Below are 25599 nucleotides of genomic sequence, written 5' to 3'. Positions count from 1 at the left end.
TTTTTTAAATCCCTTCGCCACCTTAAGGTGCAGGAGGCATTATGTTTTCGGGTTGTCCGTGCATGCATCCGTCCTGAAACCTTGTGAGCACGATATCTCAAAGGCTAATGAAAGGAATTTCACCAAACTTTCACCATTTGGGCACAAAGATAAACTGATTAGATTTTGAGATCAAAAGGTCAGAGTTCAAGATTACTGTGAGGTCAAATGTCCATCCCCAAATCACAACTTAAGTTGTGTAGTCTACCAGGCGGAGGCATCGCCATCGATGTCGTTGGCGTCGAGTTCTATCTGGGTTTTTTTTTTAATATAAATTGTTTTTTGGATCATGCTTCATTTTTGTGGCTACTACCTCAGAGTAAAAAAATTTTTTTATATATAATATATGAGCATACACATGCATATTTACTGTATGGACATGGTATCAGAAAACAACTTTATTTATAAGCAGTAGCCACATGTACCCATAGGGTACCCTTTTTTTTTTTTTTTGGCAACATCTTCCTTCATATTCATCATAAGTGCTACCAGGCAACTTTATTGCTTTATAAGTCAGTGTAATTTCATTCTTTAAGCTTTTTTGCTACACAAACTGGTGTGACCTTTTGCAATAAAGATTGCAACCTATTTGTTTTAGATACTTAGTGTGCACCTTTTACACTGCTGCTTCCTGTACACACATGCATGTGCACGTACGCACCCACCCACAGGAGCTTAAAGCTTTTAAAATCTGCAGAATTCAAGGGTGTCTCTACTTCAATCTTATGCTATCCTCTGATTAATAATAGAAACCTGAGACATCGCAGTGTGTCGTTTATACTCGCTAAATAATTGTAAAAACCAGCAAGGTGATGTATATTTGCATTGATAAATATAGTAGGCATCCTTGCATTAATAGTTTTGTGCTTGCTGTGTCTGTGGTTAAAGTATAATTTGATTATTCATCTCCTTTCATGCTCCGGTTTCCCCCACAGTCCAAAGACATGCAGGTTAGGTTAACTGGTGACTCTAAATTGACTGTAGGTGTGAATGTGAGTGTGAATGGTTGTTTGTGTCTATGGCCAAGTTTACATTAGACCGTATCTGTCTCGTTTTCTTCGCGGATGCACTGTCCGTTTACATTAAAACACCGGGAAACGAGAATCCACCAGGGTCCACGTATTCAATCCAGATCGTGTCGGGTCCGGTGCTGTGTAAACATCGCGGATACGCTGTGCTGAGCTCTAGCTGGCGTCGTCATTGGACAACGTCACTGTGACATCCACCTTCCTGATTCGCTGGCGTTGGTCATGTGACGCGACTGCTGAAAAACGGCGCGGACTTCCGCCTTGTATCACCTTTCATTAAAGAGTATAAAAGTATGAAAATACTGCAAATACTGATGCAAATACTGCCCATTGTGTAGTTATGATTGTCTTTAGGCTTGCCATCCTTCCACTTGCAAGTGGTAAGTGATATGCACTGAGATCACACACACAGCGGCTCAGTCCCAAATCACTGCTCGTGCGCTCCACTCGCACGCTCTGTGAGCTGCGCAGGGCTGGAGTGCGCACCCTCCAGAGGGCACTCGCTGTTCAGGGCGGAGTGATTTGGAGCGCAGGATGCCTGCGGAGCCGAGCGTATCCGTGTATTGGTGTTGCTGTGTGCACGCAAATCGTTTTAAAAATGTTAATCTGATGATACGGGCTAATGTAAACCCCACCTATGTGTCAGCCCTGTGATGACCTGGCGACTTGTCCAGGGTGTACCCCGCCTTTCGCCCGTAGTCAGCTGGGATAGGCTCCAGCTTGCCTGCGACCCTGTAGAAGGATAAAGCGGCTAGAGATAATGAGATGAGAGATGAGCTCTCCTTTCATCTTGACTGTTCACCTCTCCAGTATACAACATGCATCATAAAGCAAACAGACATCCTGCTGCCTCAGTCAGTGAAAAACACGCTGTACTATTCATGCCTTATGATTCAGACGGCTCGAATTTATAATTCTCTGCCAAACCTCTCAGATGGTGATAAAATTCACTCACAGTACAACTGACTGAAATGTAGTGATTTAATAGCATTAAAAGATAGTTGTCGTTAACCTGCACAACAGAAATGATGTCCTAGGTGATAGTTACAGTAGTATACAGTCAAAAGTTTGTGGACATCTGATGATCACAGGCATATGTGGTTCTTCCTCAGACTGTTTCCACAAAGGTGAATGTATTTGTTTGCTGTAGCGTTAGTTTCCCTTCACTGGACCTAATGCTGCTTTTCCACTACAAACGCGGCTGAGTCGGGCTGAGCCGTGCCGTGCTGAGTCGAGCTGAGCGGGGCTGTTGGAGTTGCATTTCGACTACAACCGCGCTGAACCGTGCTGGCTGGAAGTGGGTGGACACATTGGGTGGAGTTAGCGAAAGTGGGTGGTCAGGTGATGTCGTTAAGCAGCGCAAACAGTGACATCAGTGAGCTTTTAAGCGGTAGTCTCACGCCCCGAATAGTAAACAATAAACATGGAGGACATGGAGTCGTTAGTGTTGCTGGTCTTGGTGCTGTGGCTTGTTGTCACCGACAACGCGGACAAATACTGGCAAGAGCATATAGATGAGGCGAGGCGCATAAGGCTTCAGAAATTCTCGTAATTCTTCTCCTTCCGGGTTTGCGGTGTTTACAGATCCCAGCGCGCTCGCGGGGCGTGTGTGGGCATGTGAGGACACTCCTCCTCACCAATCAGTGCACAGGGGAGTGTCTGCTCACGCCCCCAGCCTCACTCGGCACGGCTTGGCTCACTTCAGCCCCACTCCAAAACGGTGCAAGTTTTAGGGGCTAAGCAGGGCTGAAGTGAGCTGAGTCGTGCTGGTTTTTGGTAGTCGAAACGCGAGCCGTGTCGGGCTGAAGTGAGCTGAAAAAGGGTAGTGGAAAAGGGCCATAAGGGACCCAGACATGTTCCAGCATGACAGTGACCCTGTGCACAGTGAGCGTGATTCTCCCATTTGTGCGCAAGTCTTTTTTTTTTTTTTTTTTTTGAGATTGCAGTTACGTGCAGTCTCCCTTACGTGCTCTGATCACGCCCACAATGCCTTCAGAATGAAGGCAGCCTCACGAAAGAGGTGTGATTTGTTTTATTTAAAACAGCAGTAGACAATCACAACCTCTTGTATTTTGGCTGATGGGAAAACATGGAACGTGGACTTCCACATTTACCATAAATGTCATTGAATTCCATTAAAACCATGAGCCAGACTTGGATTTTGAAAATAAATGCAAAGGGAGAGCTTGGCAATATTACAAATCGCCTCGAACGAAGGCATTAGTAAATCTACCACATGACGTGTGCTGGGCCTGCGAATGTGGGTGATTACTGTGGCGGGAAAGCTTTTCGTTCAGGAGTCTGCACAGGTGGATGATGGTTTCACGGTCGAGATGAAATCACTGAATGCACTACGCATCAGTGAGCTCCAGTATATCCAGACAAGGTCAGAATACTCATGCTATCATCTTTGTGCTTGGCGAGCTCTTCCCCCATCTTTCCCCGCTCTCGAGCAAATACTGAGCAGGCGTTTGGATTTAGGATTGTTAAGGCAACCCAGAAGGTTGGTCCTGTTTATGCTCATCTGAATTGATATTTCTGTTTTATTCGAATTGAACTAATTATTTACCAATCTTGTTAATAACACCATGTGGTGTAAAACTTTTAAATCAGTGTAAGAGATGACAAGAAATGTTCTTGTAGTTTAAAATAAATGAGTCAAATTTAGGAGTATTTGAACTTAATTGTAGGTCAGAAGCACGAGTCAAAGGCAGAATGCTCATAAATGGTGTTTACATAAGAATCGCCCCGATTTTGGGTTTGTTCCACCCAAGGTGTGTAACAGTCTTCATGCTGTGTAAATCATAGATTAAAGTCAAGGGGATAATATGCGTAGATTGAGAACTGCACGGCTGCGTTGTGGGGTGTTTTTTTTTGGGGGGGGGGGGTATTGCAGAATCGTGCCCAAAGAGAGCTTGATGAAGACATGGTTCTCAAAGTTGGAGTGGTGGAAAAACTCGAGTGTCCTGCTCAGAGCCCTGACCTCAAACCCACTGAACATGTTTGGGACGAACTGGAGCACTGACTGCACCCCCAGCCGCCTCCATCACCGTCAGTCTCTGACCTCACTTATGCTCTTCTGGCTGAATGAACACATCCCCACAGCCACACTCCCAAATCCAGTGGAAAGCCTTCTCAGAAGACTGGAGGTTATTATGACCGCAAAGGAGGAATAAATCTGGAATTGGATGTTCAAAAAGCGTGTATTGGTGTGATGGTCAGTGTCCACAATTTTTTAGTTGTGTAGCGTGTATTTGTGAAAATGCTTAAGCTGCGATGGATGAGGGCCAGCAAGTGTTGGCGGGTTTAGAAAGGTGCAACTTCAGATAAGTAACTTTTTTTTTTTTTTTTGGCTCAGCCTTTACACCTACAGTAATGCTTTTATGGCTGAGGACTACAGTTGACTTGCTAACTTTAGGACTGCACTCGTCATGAACAGTTTTGCACTCAATTTTCCATCAATGAAGAGTTATAACATCAAAACTGACTTCATGTTTAAACTGTTAGTCATGTTGTCTGTTGTTGCCCAAATGAGGATGGGTTCCCTTTAGAGTCTGGTTCCTCTCGAGGTTTCTTCCTCATGTCGTCTGAGGAGTTTTTCCTTGCCACCGTCGCCACAGGGCTTGCTTATTGGGGATAGATTAGGGATAAAATTAGCTCATGTTTAAAGTCATTCAAATTCTGTAAAGCTGCTTTGCGACAATGTCTCTTTTTGTTTTAAAAGTGCTATAGAAATAAACTTGACTTGACTTTGGCTGAAGCCTGTAGAGTCTGTATTAGGGGTGTGCGATCTGACGATATAAAATCGTTAAGAATAAGAACGAGTAGAAGATCGCAGACGATCTGCCAAAGTGGAGAAATCGTATAGATCGCCTTGGCCAATGAGCGCAATAACTTTTTTTTTTTTTTTTCCCCCCCCTTTGGGTACAATAACTTGACGTTCTATGCTGGTTCCCGCCGATGCGGCAGACGTAAGACGTCCTTAACCTGACCGACCAATCATAGCGAAACGTGGGTAGTGACACACTTTCTTACACGCCTCCATGTTATGTGTGGAAAAAGCAGCGTGGAGAGCCATGGCTGACAGCCAAGCCGAGGAGTTGGTAACGAAGAAAAAATGCATCTCCGTTATCTGGAATTGATTTGGCTTTTCTCCTACTGACGAAGCCCAAACATCAGCAATATGCAAAGTGTGCACAGAACCTGTGAAAGCGTCGGATGGCAATACTACAAACTTGTTCATCCACTTGAGACGAAGGCATCCCAAGGAGTATGCCGAAAGCAAAACCGTATGGGCGGCGGGGGCAGCCACATCACAACCACCAGCAGCCTCGGGGGCAAAGCAGAAGCAAACAACGGTAGCCCAGGCATTTGAAAGAGGCACCCCGTATGAGAAGTCCAGTAAGCAGTGGAGAGAGGTAACGGATGCTGTTACTTATTATCTCACTAAAGACATGATTCCTTTCCAGCAACAAGCGCTCCCTCAGAACGAGTCTTCAGCACAGGTGGCAAAATAGTAACTTGCCAAAGGGCTACTCTCAAGCCAGATAAGGTGGACAAATTGGTTTTTCTGGCTAAAAATCTGTGATGGGGAACTGTCAATGTCTCCTTTTAAAAGGAGCAGTTTGATATTTCATTGTTAAAAATTGTTGCACTAATACAGGCCCACAGTTACCTCGGTTTGCTCTGGACCATTTTCAAAAAGCTATTTGGTGTTTTGATACTTAAATCATTTTAAAATAACCGAAGACTGTGTCTTATTCAACATTTCATATTTTACTTTCTTTTTTTTATATTCTAAGAATGCACTTTATCAGAGTGAGGATGTTCACTTTATCAGAGTGATGTTTACTTAGCGTTGTTGTCTTCACAACCAATAGTGCACGTTATCAGTGTGTTTACAATGTTTGCACATGCAAAATTGCTACTATTCATTAAAATCTGTTCAGAAAGGTTTGTAGCCCCAAAATGCCCGTTTTTGTTTTTTTCGATGGAAGATCGTGATAAAAAATCGAAATCAAGATTTTATGTTAAAAAATCGTGATATGACATTTTTGCCATATCGCCCACCCCTAGTCTGTATGTTTTAAGCCAGTATCTCACTGGGCAAATTGCGAACGTCATTCGCGAGTGTGTCTGAAACATTTGCGGGGCTTCTCAATTTCGCATGAGTTGCAAAGTGTCGCTCCTTCGCCGCTGAAATTTTGAACATTGTTCAAAAAAATTCGTGCTACAGAATTTCTCTCAAAATAGCCGCAAACGCGTCACTGGTGTCACAAAGCCGTCGCGAACCCTTCTCAAGTCAGTTTCCATGAGGCTTCCTCTACTTCCCTGCCTGCCGAGGGAAAGCCGGACTGCGACAGCCTGCAACTAGTTGGAGACACAATTGCGGTAAAATATGCCAATATCGATTCGGTGTGATTCCAAGTGAAAATGGTCACTAATTTGCATATTTTATCGCAATTGCTGTGTCTCCAACTAGTCGTGGGCTGTCGCAGCCCAGTGAGATGCTACACTAAGCAAGTTCAAATGCGTTTAAGAATGTAAGATGGTCATTGGCATGCCAGCATCAGGTAGCGATTCCACAGTCGCAGTGTGATGCCACTGCGTACTGACTGTAAGCAAGACGTTACATACTGTAACCTCAGTTCGCAATGTAATCCTTCGTGGCTGAGCAGTCTAGAGTGCTGTCCAGGAAAGGAACAGATTTTGCAATGTCGGTTCGAATCCTGGCGTCAATATAAAAGGCTGAGCACAGGTCTGTAGTTTTTTTGTAGAGTTTTTGCTCATGGAAAGTATTTATTAGGTGCCAAGTCTTGCAGAGTGGATGAGCCATCAAAATCTTTTCTACTGTTGTCCAGGAAATGACGAACCATGAACCTTACATGTATAAAACAATTTCCCTGTACTGCCAGATGTGTGGCGTTTGTAGTGAGACAATAGTGTTTCTCAACCACTGGGCCGTGGCCCACTTGATGGAATGAATCCCCCCACCCAAGTTTGAAGCCAAATCCTAAATAGTTCAGGATGTCAGTGTCCCAAATCTGGTAGCTGGTTTACTGTGCACTTTTCAAGTGGAATAAATACATTTGTGGGTAAATTTAAAAAGTACAAGCCTTTATTTTGTCACTTTCCTCCTCTACATTTAACCTGCGTGAGCGTGTAGTGGGCTGAATAACTGTTTGTGGGTAAATTATATGGATCTGTGTTGCCCGCTGGAAGAGAAGAGCAGGGAGGATTGAGAATCGAGCGGCTGTGGTTTGTTTATACCCGATACTAAAACTTGTAGCGTCCTAGCAACCATCTCAAAGACTCGTACAAAAAGCCGGGTAAAAGCCCATTTACCCGGGCAAAAACAGTACAGGGTTTATCTTGTAGTGTTTTGATCCCCAGATCTTTAACCCAACCACATATAAAAAGTTGTACTTCTCCTCTACGCTCTTCCAGGTTTTCATCTGTTTGTCTGTGTAGAACGATGTCTGCAGCACCAGGTAGTTTGAGATGTCGGGGAACTCAATGGATGGATAATTTTCCAACTCCTAATGAATGAATAACTTTAATCACGATAAGTTGATCAGCAAAGCTGGTGGGGTCGTGCATGTACAGATATACAAAAGACTAAAAATATACAATCTTTTTTAAAAAAAAACTTGTTTATCTGTTAATTATCTTCACATTAAGTTAATTAATAATATGCATAACTATTATCTTTGTATTTAGTTACGGCGACAATGGGATCAAAATTTATTCTACTAATGTCAAATTTAGCTAGTAAATTTTTCTTTCATTAGAAAAATCTTTCTCTGTTAGCATGTTAGGATCTAATCCCACTAAGTGGTTTCTATATCCACTTCTTTTGAGTGTACTTCTTGGTTTTAATAACTTGCGTGTTTGCTGTACACAAACATGGCAATATGTTCCTGTGTTAATCGCCCAGACTCCACTTTTGGATCATTAATCCCTTTTGACTGAGAATGCCCTGTATGCATGGTTTTATGTTGGCTTCTGGTACATCCCATACAGTTTTAAATACAAAGAATTAAAAAGTTTGTTTTATTGCATTTATTTAATTCCTGGGCTCCCATCTGTAACAGGGAGTGATGTTGCATCCCATTAATACACTCTACAATAGATTATTAGATTCTAATAGAATAGATGAGCCAAAATAATTGGCAATCTTTTATTTAATGGGCCTCAACTCGTTACAACTATGAATAGGTGGGCCTTTAAAGCAGAAAAGGTTGAGAACCCCTGATACAATACATGTAAAAGACTGCTTTTGATCGCATGGGCTCTTTAAAGTGCATATTCTGGACCAATTTCATTTTGTCTTTTTTTTTTTTTTTTAATATGAAAGTATGTCCCTTTACACACTCATCCAGAAGGGTAATTTTGCACAAGGCCATCTGTCTACAGCAGAAAAAAATAAAATAAAATGCGTCTGGAAAAATCCCAAGGGAGTCTGGAGCCAGATTCGTGACGTTACCTGCGGAAGCGCCAGCAGGCTGTGCGAGCTTGCACGGTTTCAGTGCACAGCCTGTGTAGACCAAGCGCACCCATTTCTCTCTCGTTGTCCGGTCTTTTGGGAAACGATGAGTACTAATCCCATCAAGATTGGTGTTGCTACACCCTCCTACGATACATCTGTTAACCATTTTTAATAATTACGTGATGACGTTGAAGAAATTTGCAGAAAACCACCAGGTCGTTTTCTCATAAACAAACCAGCGCTGACGTAGGATTCAGAGGGAGGCGTCCCACACGTGACGTCATGAAAATCAATGTTTGCCGGGAAATCCAAATGGCAAGTTTTTTCAGAGGCGGACCAATTCGCCTCAAATGGCTTGATTTCAACTGATTTTTTTTTTCTGGTATTGCGCAAGGTAAAAAAATTAGGCCAAAAAAACCAGTGTGTTTCAGGTAACATGAAATTCTAAAATAGGGTCGGTAGGTAGGAAAAAGTTTTTTTTTTTTTTTTTTTTAATTGTTTGAAAAATTTAACACACACAAACATCTTAGAAAATAACAAATTGTCTGTCAACATTGAAAAAGAAAGAAGTAATCATCTTCTGCCCCGGACAGTCTTTGGCTTTCTTCCGCTTCGTGCCGCAGGATGACATCTTTAAATGCCCAAGTGTCAACAAAAACAACTCGTGAACTACTTCTGTCAAAAGCTCCCGCGCCGGTGGGTGAAAGGTCATTCAGTCTCGAGAAATCTCGCTGTACAAGTCAGCTGACCTTGTATGTAACCCATGTCAAATCTCGCGAGAGCAGCCGTGACAAGTAAACAACTAAACAACATGGCGCCTCAGTCTGGAAAACGCCAATTCGGATTGTTTCTGCACCATCTGGCGGTGTATCTACTATGATTGGAATATTTTTGGAGCAATTATAACGTATTTGATGATCAGACACATTGTCACGTGGTGTTGCTGGGATGTTTTCACGGAGTCGGTAAGGGGGCGCACGCCGAGAGTAAGAGGGCGCAGCGCCCCTGTTCCCCGGTTTAGACGAAAGCCTGAATATCGAGGAAAATTTGTAATAACTTTACGGTCGGCAATTTCGCCGCCGAAATTCTCGGTTGGTCGGGTTACCGGAAACGCTTTTTTTTTTTTTTTTTTTTTTTTTTTTGGCCTTGCCCAAAATGTGACAGATATTTGACCAAAGTTTAATATAAAATAGGAGAATTACATTGATCTTGCTCCTGAATTTACCCATGATGTGCACTTTAAGGGCTGGTGTTAGGCAATGCTGTTCAGCATCATCACCACAAGGTGGCACTGTTGGGGCAGCACAGTGTGGGGAGCCTGCACAGAAACCAGCACTGTCAACCCGTTTCCTTAGAAATCATGAAGCTGTTGTATTAAAACAGTTTGGGTTTGTACGATCTGAGCGATTGCATAAAATGGCTGCAGCATCAGTGAAGGCTGAGCATTTTACTCACACTTGTTGATTTTGGACTGAACCCGTAAAATCACTTCTCTGAACTGTACAGTATCTGGTAATCTGAGCATCAGGCACTATCCAAGGGGAAATACCGCTCAAGATTTCAAGCTTTTTATCTTATCAGATAAGGGTTGGCTATTTTTAAGACCTAACATTTCGATAAGTGTTTTATTTGCAAGTCTCTTTCAGACCAACTGGTCATATTGGCTGACTGACTGTACAGTCAGGTTTACAAGAGCTGCATCAGTTTCAAGTCTTGCAGGCATGAAGCGGATTTATTTCTCTTGGCATAGGTCACCTGTAGCGTCTCATGTTCTCAGTAGAAGCAGACTTGTGAAATGTTGATGCTCCTATACTGTCTGAGCACTGTGCGTCCTAAATAATTAAAGTAGCTATGAGCCCAGTGAATGGAAGGGAGGCGTTTATAATGATGTGTAAATGTTAGAGATTGTCCCACAGGCTTGAGTGTTTGGGTTTTGCTATTCTACTGACGACCGGGTTTGAGATTTCTTATGGATTTAGACTTTTTGTTGTCGTCTCATTACCAGAGAAGCTATGTTTTCTTAGTAGGAGCAGCACAAGGGAACGATGCAGTTTCATGCATCTTTTGAAGTTTCATCACAGGAAGCTGTGGTCGCTCATCTTCCTTTTCATGCACGCTGCAGCATAGTTGAGTGTGTGAGCGGTTGCTTTAGGGTGTTTTTGTGCGGTGGAGTGTGCTGTCTTTTGCTGTTTTGAGGGCTGGTGGCTGCGTGTCGTTCGTCTTGTGCCACGTGCCACCTGTTGTTGGTGTAACAGCCGCAAGTGTTTGTAAAGGAGCAATGTGTTGAAGACCACTGAATGCAACAGTTACTCCTCTTCTGCTCTTGTGTGTGCTGTCTAGAGGTTCTAGCAAGAAGTCATGGAGACCGAGGTAGGTTTAGCAAAAGCATTTGATTTCTACGATTGGGAGTTAGCACTGCAAGGTTTTCTGCAAATTTGAACTGGTGCTTTTTGTTTAACATGCACTTCTTAAGCTTAGAAAATGAGGAAGGAAAAATGTACATGACCCTTTGCTACTAGGCCGGCATTAGCTGTTGGTTTCCCACAAACAAAATACAGCTCTACCAGTTGGATTAGCTGTTCTTTTCTCTTGACTTGTGTCCGGGTATGTTTCTTAAACTTTGGATAATGTGCGTGCAAAGGACTAGATGTAGGAAAATAATTGAATCCGGATACAACTAAAGTCTAAATTGGCTTCAAACTACCTTCGCTAGAAAAGCTTCTGGTCACAGTGGACACCAGTTTCCGCAGCAGATCAGTCGTGTTTAGTTAGAAGTGTTACCAACTGACCACATCCTCATAGCGGTGGAGTTATTTTGCACCATTTCCCTGACAAACTATCTCGTATCATGATTTGTGACTTACAGAGCACTTATGTATGTGGATATTTTGCTTTGCTCTTTCCTCACTCTCCCCTTCCTTTGTCTTCCCCATCGGTACAGCCGGGTATCGTGTCTCCGTTTAAGCGTGTGTTTCTGAAGGGGGAGAAAGGGAGGGATAAGAAAGCTCAGGAGAAGTGCGCTGAACGACGGGCTCTTCACACCTTTTCGCTCTCCGTCCCTGACCACCGGATTGACCCAGACATCCTGCTCAACGATTACATCGAGAAAGAGGTCAAGGTGAGACTAACCTCAGTGGACTCGCATTATAAGTGATGCACGTTGTAGGACTTACCTAGCCTTGGTGCATCTCTGCTCTTATGCAAATGGTGTCAGAGCATCTGAATCGGGGGTTCGCGAACATTTTACAGCCATGGAAAAAATTAAACAGTCCTGGACAGTACAGACTTATTTTATGTAAGATTAGGCTCATTTATTCAAATGTGTACGATAATATTCTGGCATTGTTGGAGCCGTAACGGTCCAATTTGACATTTATTATATGCATTAGAAATGAATAAGGCCAAATAAAAAAAAAAGTGTGTTTCCGGTAACCCGACCGATCGAGAATTTCCGCGTCGAAATTGCCGACCGTAAAGTTTTTCTTACAAATTTCCCTCGATATTTTAGTGTAAGCGGCGTTAGTTTGTCATTTTTTGTTTCAACGCATTCAAGTTGTGAAAGAAACGATAAAAAGTAAAATGTTTCGCCACTTCTATCAGCCCTCCTGCATAAACATGGAAGCGCACTTGTATACTGAAGGAGGAAGGGAAAACTGAGCCGAGCCACCATTTTGAATCATCGTTCAAGGCTGTAATGCAAATTGCTTCCTTTTCAGTATACAAGTGCACTTCCATGGCAGGGAAAAACACTACATTTTGCCGCCTATGTAGTCCCCTATTTATACAAATAGGAGTCATTCAGGATTCAGCCATGTTTTTGCTCGGTGTTTTTGCTCGACCCAGGTTCTACAGTAGGCTAGGCCGTCTGCTTTTAATGGAAGTAGCCTAGCCTAGGACGTTATTTTCATGTTATTTCTTGATAAGGTGTTTTCACGTTATTACATGAAAATATCATGAAATATCGCTTTCGTAGATCATAACTCGAACTCTCGCGATATATATATATTTTTTATTCGTTTAAAGATTTAAAACACTTATTTTATTATGATGTGTGGTATAAAGGATTCTGTGCCAAAATACTATTTTGTAAGATGTTTACGTGTTAATTTTTTCGAACAAAATAAAAAAAAAATTAAGAAAAAAAAAGTTTCCTACCTACAGACCTTATTTTAGTATTTCATGTTACCGGAAACACACCTTTTTTTTTTTTTTTTTCTCCCCCGGCCTAATAACTACAGCTGTGATAAAGGTGGCTTGTTCTTTCCACTGCTGTACCCAAAATAAAAAATAAAAACAGACCCACTGGCTAGACTTTATGGACCTGAATCTAGAAAACTGCTGATCTTGATTTGTTGTTACTGGTGGTTTGGGGGGGGGGGGGTTAATATATACACCCACGAACTTCAAACCGACTTTTCAAGTCAAACTTCAAATTGACTTGTGTGTATGTATTTTGCCATGTTGTAGTATCTGGGGCAGCTGACCTCCGTCCCAGGATACCTTAATCCCTCCAGCCGCACTGAGGTTTTGCAGCTGATTGACAATGCCAGGGTGAGATGACTAGTGCATGATTTTAATTTCTTGTTTGTTAATCAGTCACCGAGCTAATTGAGTGTTTTTGTTTGCTTTCTTTCTTTCTGCCCCCAGAAGTCTCACCAGCTGGCAGGTCAGCTGACATCGGAGCAAGATGCCGTGGTCAGCCTGTCCGCATACAACGTCAAACTGGTGTGGCGTGATGGAGAGGACATCATCTTGAGAGTACCCATCCATGACATCGCTGCTGTTTCCTACATTCGAGATGACTCCCTTCACCTGGTGATTTTGAAAACAGGTATGCTCACACACTTGGGTTTCTTAGCATGACATCTTGGACCAGAATCGGTGTACTATAGCTCATTATTAATACTCATCTCATTATCTCTAGCCGCTTTATCCTTCTACAGGGTCGCAGGCAAGCTGGAGCCTATCCCAGCTGACTACGGGCGAAAGGCGGGGTACACCCTGGACAAGTCACCAGGTCATCACAGGGCTGACATATAGACGCAGACAACCATTCACACCCACATTCACACCTACGGACAATTTTAGAGTCACCAGTTAACCTAACCTGCATGTCTTTGGACTGTGGGGGAAACCGGAGCACCCGGAGGAAACCCACGCGGACACGGGGAGAACATGCAAACTCCGCACAGAAAGGCCCTCGCCGGCCACGGGGCTTGAACCCGGACCTTCTTGCTGTGAGGCGACAGCACTAACCACTACACCACCGTGCCGCCCTCATTTATTAATACATGTATTATTTTTCAGAGACATGGAAAACATATAAATTATATTTAGGAGCTTTTTCATCATTTAATAGAGGGGTGTGTGTGTGTAGCCCAAGAACCTGGAGGCTCGCCTTGTCCCAGCACATGTCCGGAGCTGTCGAAGTCACCTACTCTGAGCTCTTTGTCCGAGAGTGGAGCTGTGGAAGTCTGCTGCCTGCTCGTGCTGGCCGTCGAGAACAAGGTCCCTAATCTTTTCAGCTCATTTACTAGTAATATGACCTAATCATTTGTTCAGAGTGTGCCACAGCGGTTCTTTGTGCCTCTAGTAAAGCTAGGCTTTATGACTATTATTATAGCCTAGTAATATCGTGAAAAATCTTTTCTGAGAGATCTGGTGCTCAGAGCTTTTATAGCACTGACCGGGTGACTCGGTTTCTCACAGAAACACACATTGGACTTTAAGATATTTTTAGGGGTGTAATGATGCACAAAATTCACACTTGATCACGACTTGATTTTTGATACGGCAAAAATAAGCATTGCCTGAATTAAACTATCGAGCAGGAGAAGTATAAAAGAACAGTAATTGAAACTTGAGTGTTTTGCATAATTCATTCACTCTTGGCAGGAAAAAACTGTGTATTAGAACGTAATAAAACTAAACATGCACAATGAAAAACTTTTAGCTCTCTGACCAGCAAAATTCTCACTACAGCTACTACTCAAAAAAACCCAACAACTGAAACCTAGCCCAAAAATGATGCATTGGAAAAGTGAGACGCACATTTTCCTCTTTTTCCATGGATGTGCACCTTGACCAAATGTAAATTTTTCCACCCACAACCATGCATTAAAACTATCCCAATTTGGCACAGAAACTGTAACCCTGCTAGTATGAGTGTGTTTGCTCGTGAAAATGGCATATTTGGGAGAAATATGCGTAATAGCTTCTCTTGAATTTAAAGAGGAAGCTAGGAGAGAGAGGCTTGAGCAAGTTTAAATGTTTATTATTCACGTAATAGAAGTGGTATTTTGATTAATAGCCTACTTTATTATGTAGTGTTGAATGTATTGTATAATACTCAGACATATCAAACTGAGAACTGTGTTTTAAATATGATACTGGTAGAGGACCTGGGTTAGATGTGTATGCACATCATTTAGGAGAGGATAACTCAACTGTTATAGGTTAATTTGAACCCATGGAACAACTTGATGTGTGCCAAACTCGCTATCCAGGGCGAACAGGCTGAAAATTACCAATCCAAGATGGCTGCCGGTAGCCATATTGAAAATATACATTTTTGAGCCACTCACCACAGAGGGGTGTGCATTTTTTTTTTTTTTTTTTTTTTTTTTAAATGGATTTTTGGGTATGGGGAATCCATTAGTGACATTTTCATGATTGAAGGAAAAGGGAACAAGCTATGGTCAAGGACAAGGTTAAAAAAAAAAACCCTCCAAAAACTGGCAAATTGCAGATACACAGAAAACGAGAGAGAATAACCCTCCCTCAAACATGAAATCATACCCTGTGTCTGAAATGGCTCACTCGTTCACTACTCCCTATGTAGGGAATTACTATATAGAGGACTATATAGTGAGCTCATTGGAAAAATGAAAAAACACTTTCAGACACTACTCCGTCGCGCTCGTGTTTACGTCATTACTGTCACACAGTTAAAACATGCCGGGTCAGTCGGCTGGTGGGTTTCCAAAATAATAAATGCATGCATGTATTTTTCTGATAAATACATATTGTACTGAGTGTATTTCCCACATTAATCAATACAAAGTACCTGCATCTTTCAGGTTTTCTTTTTTTTTTTTAAATCGAGGCTGAATACTTTCTTCTTTGCCTCTGCTTTTTATTAAATCAAATTTGAGACTTTTAATTTGATTTCTTTCAGCGCGACTGCAATGACAAGCCTTTAAATTACATGATTTGGGCTACACCCTGTGTTTCTGAATTTGGGCTTTTTTTCCATCATGATTCAGGGTAATTTGGGCTTTTCTACATGTGCAAAGTGCTGTTTTCCCAGTGCTGTGTGTTTAAACCTGCTGCTGCTTTTTTAGCTACAAAGTTATGAATAAATAAAGAAATCTATGAATATTATTTTTACCTTTTATTGCAAAATGCTTACAGCATTAATCTCTCGATGTACATGACAAAAATAACTAGACCGGACAATTCCCCGGGGGAAATTGTGAGAGGATGCAGTGCGCGAAGCAATTCGGTCACGCATGTTTGCTGGCCGTGAATGTGTGACCTGCAATGATGTTTCAATGCAATGATTATGTGTGTGTGCTTGAGACAGCAGCCGTCATGAAGAAGAGCTATTCAAGAGTATAAACAAAGTGACTACAGGCGGAAATTAGCATGTACTGCTATAACCTGGGACAGACATCTGTCCTTACCACAAGGATAATGTTTAATTTGTGCACTGTCCCTTTTAAAAATAAAATAAACTCTAAACTCTAAGAAGAGTGTTTGTAGTTTGCATGTACGAACAGAAGTGTTCCTAATAAAGTGGGCGGCTTAGGTGAAGTGTCATGCCGACCGAGGCTGGTTTTTTTTTTTTTTCACAAAAAAAAGAAATTCACAAAATTCTTTCACAGTGAGCGCTAGAAGGGTCTCCTGAATAGACTGATGTAATTTTTTGTCTGTAGTGTTAAAAATTAGAGACTTTTCTGTCCCGTTTATAATGGGTGTCAATGAGCTAAGACACACAAGGTCTTGAATTTTGTGCTGTGTTTTACTACGGACCAGGCTTCGAACAATGACAAATAACTCGACACTGAAAGCAGCTATTCACAAAATTCTTTGACAGTGAGCGCTAGAAGGGTCTCCTGAATAAAATGATGTATTTTTTTGTCTGTAGTGTTAAAAATAAGTACACTAGAGCGATTTAAAAATGAGAGACTTTTCTGTCACTTTTATAATGGGTGTCAATGAGCTAAGACACACAAGGTCTGGAGTTTTCTACTGTTTTTTTTTTTTATGAAGGACCAGGCCTCGAACAATGACAAATAACTCGACAACGGAAGCAGCTATTCACAAAATTCTTTCACAGTGAGCGCTAGAAGGGTCTCCTGAATAAAATGATGTATTTTTTTGTCTGTAGTGTTAAAAATAAGGACACTAGAGCGATTTAAAAACTAGACCGGACAATTCCCCGGGGGAAATTGTGAGAGGATGCAGTGCGCGAAGCAATTCGGTCACGCGTGTTTGCTGGCCGTGAATGTGTGACCCGCAATGATGTTTCAATGCAATGATCGTGTGTGTGCTTGAGACAGCAGCCATCATAAAGAAGAGCTATTCAAGAGTATAAACAAAGTGACTACAGGCGGAAATTAACATGTACTGCTATAACCTGGGACAGACATCTGTCCTTACCACAAGGATAATGTTTAATTTGTGCGCTGTCCCTTTTAAAAATAAACTCTAAACTCTAAGAAGAGTGTTTGTAGTTTGTATGTACGAACAGAAGTGTTCCTAATAAAGTGGGCGGCTAAGGTGAGGCCTGTCGGCTGCCCTCCTCTCAGTTTGAGGCTTGTCATTCAAAAACTGTAAATCCTATCGTTTAGGTAGACAAATTGTGTGAATCAGGACAAGTTTTACTACTACTTTTGAGAAAATCATGTCTGTAGAGTGAAATTTGTGGCTGAAAACACAGTTTAAGCAAGAAAGTTTGACCTTTTTTTTCAAGCTCTCTCCACTCTGACTTAACGAGCTGCACTGGTGTGTAACGCAATAGACACCCATTCAAAAGCCGGATTTTCTCCCGGAACCCACATGGCATTTGAGCCGGGACTGATCCGAAAGTGTAGAACCTAGCAGAAAAGTTGAATGCCAGATCCACAGAGGAGAAGTTTTCCTACGTTTTAGAGTTTGAATCATGTCTCTAGGTGAAAGCATGCCAGAGCAGCGGAGGTTTGAAAAACGTTGAAAAAGAGCTTTTTTTTCAATTAATTCCATAAAAATGAATGGCGGGTTTTTCGACGATTTTTTCGCGACTACGTCGCGAAAAAATCGTATTCTGTAGAGAAAAGTAATAGCATAGCGAGTCCGATCGAGCCGCACGTTTTGATATATTGTTTGTCTGTGTGCGATGTACGGTTGTGTGACCTGCTATGAAGCTACAATGCCATGATTTATGTGTGTGCTTGAGACAGCCGCCCCCTATTAGCAGCTATTCACAAAATTCTTTCACAGTGAGCGCTAGAAGGGTCTCCTGAATAAAATGATGTATTTTTTTGTTTGTAGTTTTAAAAATAACGACACTAGAGCGATTTAAAAACGAGTGACTTTTCTGTCCCGTTTATAATGCGTGTCAATGAGCTAAGACACACAAGGTCTTGAATTTTGTGCTGTGTTTTACTACGGACCAGACCTCGAACAATGACAAATAACTCGACAACGGAAGCAGCTATTCACAAAATTCTTTCACAGTGAGCGCTAGAAGGGTCTCCTGAATAAAATGATGTATTTTTTTGTTTGTAGTCTTAAAAATAACAACACTAGAGCGATTTAAAAACGAGTGACTTTTCTCTCACGTTTATAATGGGTATCAATGAAGCCTGTCAGCTGCCCTGTCCTCAGTTTGACGCTTGTCATTCAAAAACCGTAAATCCTATCGTTTAGGTAGACACATTGTGTGAATCAGGACAAGTTTTCCTACTACTTTTGCGAAAATCATGTCTGTAGAGTGAAATTTGTGGATGAAAACACAGTTTAAGCGAGAAAGTTTGAGCTTTATTTTCAACCTCTCTCCACTCTAAGTTAACGAGCTTCACTGGTGTGTGACGCAATAGACACCCATTCAAAAGCCGGATTTTCTCCCAGAACCCACATGGCGGTTGAGCCGGGACTGAACCGAAAGTGTAGAACCTAGCAGAAAAGTTGAATGCCAGATCCACAGAGGAGAAGTTTTCCTACGTTTTAGAGTTTGAATCACGTCTCTAGGTTAAAGCATGCCAGAGCAGCGGACGTTTGAAAAACGTTGAAAAAGAGCTTTTTTTTTCAATTAATTCCATAGAAATGAATGGGGTTTTTTGGGGCGATTTTTTCGCGACTATGTCGCGAAAAAATCGTATTCTGTAGAGAAAAGTAATAGCATAGCGAGTCCGATCGAGCCGCACGTTTTGATATATTGTTTGTCTGTGTGCGACATACGGTTATTGAGTTATTCGAAATCAAAATTTGCGTAGGAGGAAGAAGAAGAAGAAGAAGAAGAAATACGTAGAAGAACAATAGTTGCAGTGCTTTGCACTGCAACCTATGGGCTCCCCTAGGGGAGCCCATAGGTTGCTGTGCTGCAGCACTGCATCCTAATGACTGACTTTTCTGTCACATTTATAATGGGTGTCAATGAGGCCATTCAGCTGCCCTCTTCTCAGTTTGAGGCTTCTCATTCAAAAACTGTAAATCCTATCGTTTAGGTAGACACATTGTGTGAATCAGGACAAGTTTTCCTACTACTTTTGAGAAAATCATGTCTGTAGAGTGAAATTTGTGGCTGAAAACACAGTTTAAGCGAGAAAGTTTGACCTTTTTTTCCAAGCTCTCTCCACTCTGACTTAACGAGCTTCACTGGTGTGTAACGCAATAGACACCCATTCAAAAGCCAGATTTTCTCCCGGAACCCACATGGCGTTTGAGCCGGGACTGGTCCGAAAGTGTAGAACCTAGCAGAAAAGTTGAATGCCAGATCCACAGAGGAGAAGTTGTCCTACATTTTAGAGTTTGAATCACGTCTCTAGGTGAAAGCATGCCAGAGCAGCGGATGTTTGAAAAAGTGCTTTTTTTTCAATTAATTCCATAGAAATGAATGGGGTTTTTTGGGCGATTTTTTTTTTTTTTTTTGCGACTACGTCGCGAAAAAATCGTATTCTGTAGAGAAAAGTAATAGCATAGCGAGTCCGATCGAGCCGCACGTTTTGATATATTGTTTGTCTGTGTGCGACGTATGGTTATTGAGTTATTCGAAATCAAAATTTGCGTAGGAGGAAGAAGAATACGGAAGAAGAAGAAACACGTAGAAGAACAATAGTTGCAGTGCTTTGCACTGCAACCTATGGGCTCCCCTAGGGGAGCCCATAGGTTGCTGTGCAGCAGCACTGCATCCTAATTAGAATACAGTTAGTATTTAAAAGATGTGTTGGGGCCTGAGGAGAGCCTGGAGGAAAGGAGCCTGGGAATGAAAAAGCAAGTTCTGCACTGTTGCCATCAAAGAGACGAACCTGTAGCAGACCTGCGACACAAAAGGTTTTTCAGTCACATCACAAGAATCGGCAGCGCAATTCACAGGATGTAGTCGGGTAAAAGATCTTAGTTTAAATGAAAGGCCAGTGTCTAAGACTATCAACAAGAGGACCAAGCTCAAAGTCACTCACTACGTTTACATGCACATAGAGAGAATCGAATTTCTGCCGTTGTTCGACTGAAATCGAAGTTCAAAATGCCATGTATACACCTTAATTCGGCTGAAATTGAACCGAACTTGATTTCTCGGAATCGAGCTACACGACCTAGTTTTTGCAATTTCTGCCGAGCTACTTTGTGCATGTATACCCTATCGAACTAGTTGTCGAGCTACTTCCGGGAGTGACGAGACCACAAGCGGGAAACACAACAGCCTCGGTCGGCATGACAACAGTAGTAGCGAGCAGCAGAAGAGGTCAGGAGGAACAAACGAAGAAGGGAAAATGGCGATGTAGAGCTCTCTGAAGTGTGGGTGGAGCACAGAGGACGGCAGGACAAAGCTTCTGGTACTAATAGGCTTTTTATTGTCAGACTTTTCAGTTTAACAGCCTACTTTTATTCTTGAGAGAAGCGCGCGCGCTGTGTTCTAGTCCCGGGATGAGCTCTCCCCTCTGCCTCCTTAAATAGGGCGCAGTTACTGGGAAGACACACAAACGCAGGTTAATTACCGTCAGGTGTACCGTCGTTCTGCCACTCACCTTCCCTGGCTCCGCCCTCCTGTCACAGACCGGCGCTTGATCACGCCCCCACTGCCACAGGCAAGCAGAAACGTGCACTTCTGGAGCAATGAGGAGACAGAGTTCATGCTCATTCAGCTTAAGGAGTTGAATATATTAAAGTTCATGGACGGGAGAAAAACGCGCAATGGAGAACACGGAACTGATAACTTTGTTTACACTCTTGAATAGCTCTTCATGACGACAACCGGAAGTGTACCAACACGATGGGGCGTGTAGCGCCACCTGTGGCTCGGGTGCACAATGCACCTCACACAATAGCCCGATTTCATTGTGTGCATGTAGGATTGGATTTCTCTGGCACCTTGCTGGGACCTTCAGCTCGATTACCGACAGCAGCTCGATTTGGATGTGCATGTAAACATAGTCACTGATTCCACCCACACTTCCACAACTGTGTGAATTTAAGATGCAAGCTGTATCTTAAATACACACAGCTGTGTCCTGAATAGCTCTCTCTTATTCAGTCTTTTACCTGATTTTAAATCCTGACACTAGGTATCAGAGAGATTGCAGTTGAGGTCAGATAAAAGGCTATTTTTAGGTTTTTAAGTGATACAGGAATTATGATGAGAATTTAGCACAGTAGGGTAGTAAACATTCTGGTTCACACTCCAGTCCAGAAGGTGGCAGTAATGCACCTAAAAGCTGTTTGCCAACTGTCATAAAATAGTCATGAAAGTGTTCCGGAATTCCAGGTTTTTAGATTTTCCGCCAGATTTTTTTCTGCTAATGACCCGGAAATCCGGATATTTGACAACTCTTGAAAATCTCCGGTTTTCCGAATGGAGAAATGTATTTTTCAGATTTTTTGCGTCCCTAGACGCGGCGTAATACTTTGCATCGTCCTTGCATGGGCGCGGTCCTTAAATAGCCCAAACATAGTTCACTGATTTAAAGACAGGTGTTCTTTAACAGCACGCGTGCCGGAGCTCGTTAGGTGCGCGCGCCAAGGCGTGCCTTCAGGTGCACTTGCTAAGGCGCGCAGGACTGACACCGTTGTGCGCAAGCGCAACACAATCGCACTAGAAAGCATGTTCAAGCTGCCAGTGTAGCTGCAGTCTTTTTAGTTGCGAATTACGAGTATTTTCTCGTTAATAATTCGCCATGTCAAAACAAGCAAAACTTTCCTCCTTCTTTCGACGTGAAGAGAGGTAAGCAATTTATATATACATTTTTTTTTCCCCCCATCAAAGTTACATTTTGCGGCTTCGAAGCTAAGTTTTAGTGCCGTTTCTAGAACGCATCAAGAAAACGTGGAAGAAACAGCAATAATGGAAGAGCCGGTTTCTAAGCTGCCTAAAGCTAGCAATGGTAATTATTTTTTGTTACATAATGTACTCAGGCTGCCAGTCAGTGTGTGATGCGCACACCCTACGCCCCTGATTTACATGAGAAATTTGGTATTCATTGGTGTTTAAATTTACAGACAATACGAACTAATGTAAACAGTTGGCTTCAACTCGCATAAATATGAATTGGAAGTTTTTAGTTCACTTTAGCTTCTGCAAACGCACAACTCTACTAAAAGATTGATAAACGAGGCGCAGTGTTCCCAACATTGAAACCTGAAAGCTTTAGAAACTCTAACAGACCTTTTACTTTTTAACAGTACTGTTTTGGGATTTTGCTGAGTTTACCTTCAACTATCGTTTTTTTTTCCCCCCAAAGTAATGAACTGTGTAGGCAGGAAAATCACCGCGTTTTCTAAACGCACTCCTGAAAATTACTCATTAACTAGGGCAATTAAATTTGATATTTTTGACATGTTAATCATTAATGTACATGAAAGAAAAAGGCTTAAAAGTTATAACTTGTTTTAGTGAAAAGTACTAAAATGCACTAGAATGCAGGGCTTTGCATGTGTGTTATTAAAATATTTTCGGGGGATGTTGCCCCACCCCATTTCAGGGTTTTTTCCTTTGCTCCACTTTCATCTCTAATTAGGTAAAGCTTCTTTCTTCTTTAATGTAGAAATCTCGCTCTGGTCATTGGTACGCGAGTCTCGCTCCTCCACAAAATCATGGCGTGCCGATCACCGTTGATGGAGCATTCGTGCTCTGCGCGAGGCTTATGGCTAGTTCGACGAACCCGGAACAACATGGGAATGGTGCGGATTTCGTGTAAATTGCGAGAAATGCATGCTAATTCTCGCTAAATTCGGTGTTTTTAAAGAAGAAAGTCAAGACATTGCGTTTTATGCAGCCAAGTTTATTTAATCAACGTTTCGTTTTTTTTTGTTTTTTTTTTAACTTTTGGTAGCATATTTTGGGCGCTTGACCTTAATTTGGGCGCCTTTTTAATTTGGGTGCCTGCAACGTTATCTGTTGCAGGTTTCATGTAATTGAATGCATGATGGCATATATACTATATTGCTTGGTTAGTGACCATCAGTTGTACACTACTTTTCGTGATGCACTATGGGATACTTTGAGTGCACTATATACGGTGTAAATCCTCACTAAGGTTTCAGACAGCACTACAAAATGGTGTCCTCACTATATAGAAAGTAGGGGAGCGATTTCGGACACGGATGGAATTGGGAGACCTATGCACATAATTCAGGAGAGTACAAGAAAGCAAGCATTTGATTTGAAAATACAATTTCTTTATATTAGTGCTGTCAAGCGATTTAAAATATTTAATCGCGATTAATGTCGCGACTGTCATAGTTAACTCGCGATTAATCGCAATTTAATCGCACATTTTTGTCACATGAAAAACCATTGTAATTCTCTTATCAGCATAAAAAAGTGAATGGGCTTGCTTTGTACCAATTTTTTTTTTTTATTGCAAAGCAAAACACGTCTTGACACAGCCACTGCAAAGTGAAACCTAAGCCGAGCACCGGGGCTAGCAAAAGAACCATGAGTTAAGTGATCTACTGCTTGAGTTAGTCTACAACTCTAATCAGAGAGACAGGTTACACAGTGACTGTAGGCTTGACATGCTTGATTATAATATAAAGTACACTATTATATTAAGTTTAAGTTGTTCGTTGATAAATATTGCATTGAATCTGATCTTTACTGTTTCAGCTCACTTAACACATTTTGTACTTATACACTTTCTGCCTGTTGATGCGTCGCGCTGTCCAATCAGAGGCGGCCAAATTTGCATATTACAGGAAGGATTTCTGGGATAGCATTGAGTTTACAGTTCAGAGGGATCTGGCTTCTTTAGACGCTGTCTTAAAACTGTATAAATATTTAAAAAGAGCCAAATGAGCCAGTCTTTTGAACGGCTCTTTTCAAAGAACGGATCACAAAGATGCGGATCCCATCAAAGAGCCATAAATCCCATCTCTACTAGCGCGCCCTGCCCGCGCTGGTTCTTTGGGGAGGAGGGCAGAGGACTCTGGCTGTGCGGGGCGTGGCATTACAGTCTAGCTGCTATCGTTTTTCTAAGCAAGGTCTCTGTTCCAAGTTCCTGGCAGTTTCAAAAGCTTATGAAAAACCCACATGTCCCAGAGCGTTAATCTCGCGATAAAAAAATTATCGCCATTAAAATTGAGTCAAGTTAACGCGTTAATAACGTGACATTTTTGACAGCACTACTTTATATTAATCATACTATTATGATCAATGGAATGTTAACTTTAAAGTGGAAAATACAAAAGACTTTAGTAGGCAGCAATATCTTGAGAGCCTAAATGTTTAACAGCCAACAATACAACTTTAACATCACGTTATTACTGTTTGTGTCACACAAACCAGAGTCAGGAACATGAAGAGTAACACAATAATAATACCGACAGCCATCTTGGATTGGTCATTTTCAGGCTGTGTGCCCCGGATAGCAATTTTGGCACACGTCCCAAGTTATTCCTTGGTCAGATTAGCCTATAACATTTGAGTTATCCTCTCTCAAATTATGTGCATACATATCTAAGCCAGGTCTTAGACTATACAGTAGGCTGCATCTTTACACCCCTAAAATCTCTCTACTGAGTAGTTCACGTTCCTTCCTTTGTTAAATCGTGTATGTTTTTACATGTTGAATGAAATTTATAGTTGAATCTATAGCTTATTAAAAATGCAGCGCTGCTGTTTTGCCAGAATGTTTTGCAGTTTAGTACACTTCTTCCATTGTTTGCAGAATGCCATTGTGTTTTAGTGGCGATAGTCAGGAGTTTGATGGTTTCTGCTGGTTGTATTGTTTCAGGCAGCAGCAGAGGAGCTCTGTTTGCTCCTGAGTCAGGTCTTCCAGATAGTCTACACAGAATCTACCATCGACTTCCTGGACAGGACCATCGACTTTCTTGACGGAGCTACAACGCCCACTCGACATCTCTCCCTCTATAGCGGTGAGTAGAGAGGAGGAGATGGCTACATGTTGATCACAGCAATACGCACATGAAACAAGTTTAAAGCTTGAAGAACTTTTAATGTTTATCTTGGAAGTCACTCCATGTTCTACTAGTACTTGTTTGACCTGATGTAATCTCACTGAAATACTTCGCAAGAGGACAGTGTTAGTTCAGTCACTGACAGTGATGTTTAACTTGAGTTACACTTTAAATTATTTGTTGAGTTCTGAAACTGTTGATATAGATGAGAAATCAGATTTCTTAAATTGCATTTTGGACAGTGAACAAATCTGGTGGCACGGTGGTGTAGTGGTTAGCACTGTCGCCTCACAGCAAGAAGGTTCTGGGTTTGAGCCCAGTGGCCGACAAAGGCCTTTTATGTGTGGAGTTTGCATGTTCTCCGTGTCTGCGTGGGTTTCCTCCACAGTCCAAAGACAGGCAGGTTAGGCTAATTGGTGGCTCTAA

At 42.0% G+C, this 25599-nt stretch overlaps 1 protein-coding gene across 2 annotated transcripts in view; it reads left to right on the top strand.

Annotated features, from left to right (window-relative positions):
- The window catches only part of ccm2 (CCM2 scaffold protein), a 79648-nt gene that overhangs the window by 44098 nt on the left and 9951 nt on the right, over positions 1-25599 (top strand). Inside the window, exons 1-6 of one of the 2 annotated variants that reach the window (XM_060917648.1) lie at positions 10728-10926; positions 11498-11674; positions 13024-13107; positions 13204-13387; positions 13934-14064; positions 24990-25131. In XM_060917648.1, coding sequence (XP_060773631.1) covers positions 10915-10926; positions 11498-11674; positions 13024-13107; positions 13204-13387; positions 13934-14064; positions 24990-25131 — 730 coding nt within the window. In that variant the 5' untranslated portion in view covers positions 10728-10914. Of the gene's footprint in view, positions 1-10727; positions 10927-11497; positions 11675-13023; positions 13108-13203; positions 13388-13933; positions 14065-24989; positions 25132-25599 lie in introns of those variants that run through there. The other variant, XM_060917647.1, reaches the window with a different exon arrangement.

This window comes from Neoarius graeffei, chromosome 3 (assembly GCF_027579695.1).
Source record: "Neoarius graeffei isolate fNeoGra1 chromosome 3, fNeoGra1.pri, whole genome shotgun sequence".
NCBI lineage: Eukaryota > Metazoa > Chordata > Actinopteri > Siluriformes > Ariidae > Neoarius > Neoarius graeffei.
Note: the sequence above shows the minus strand (reverse complement) of the source record. Positions and strands in the feature narration are given on the sequence as shown.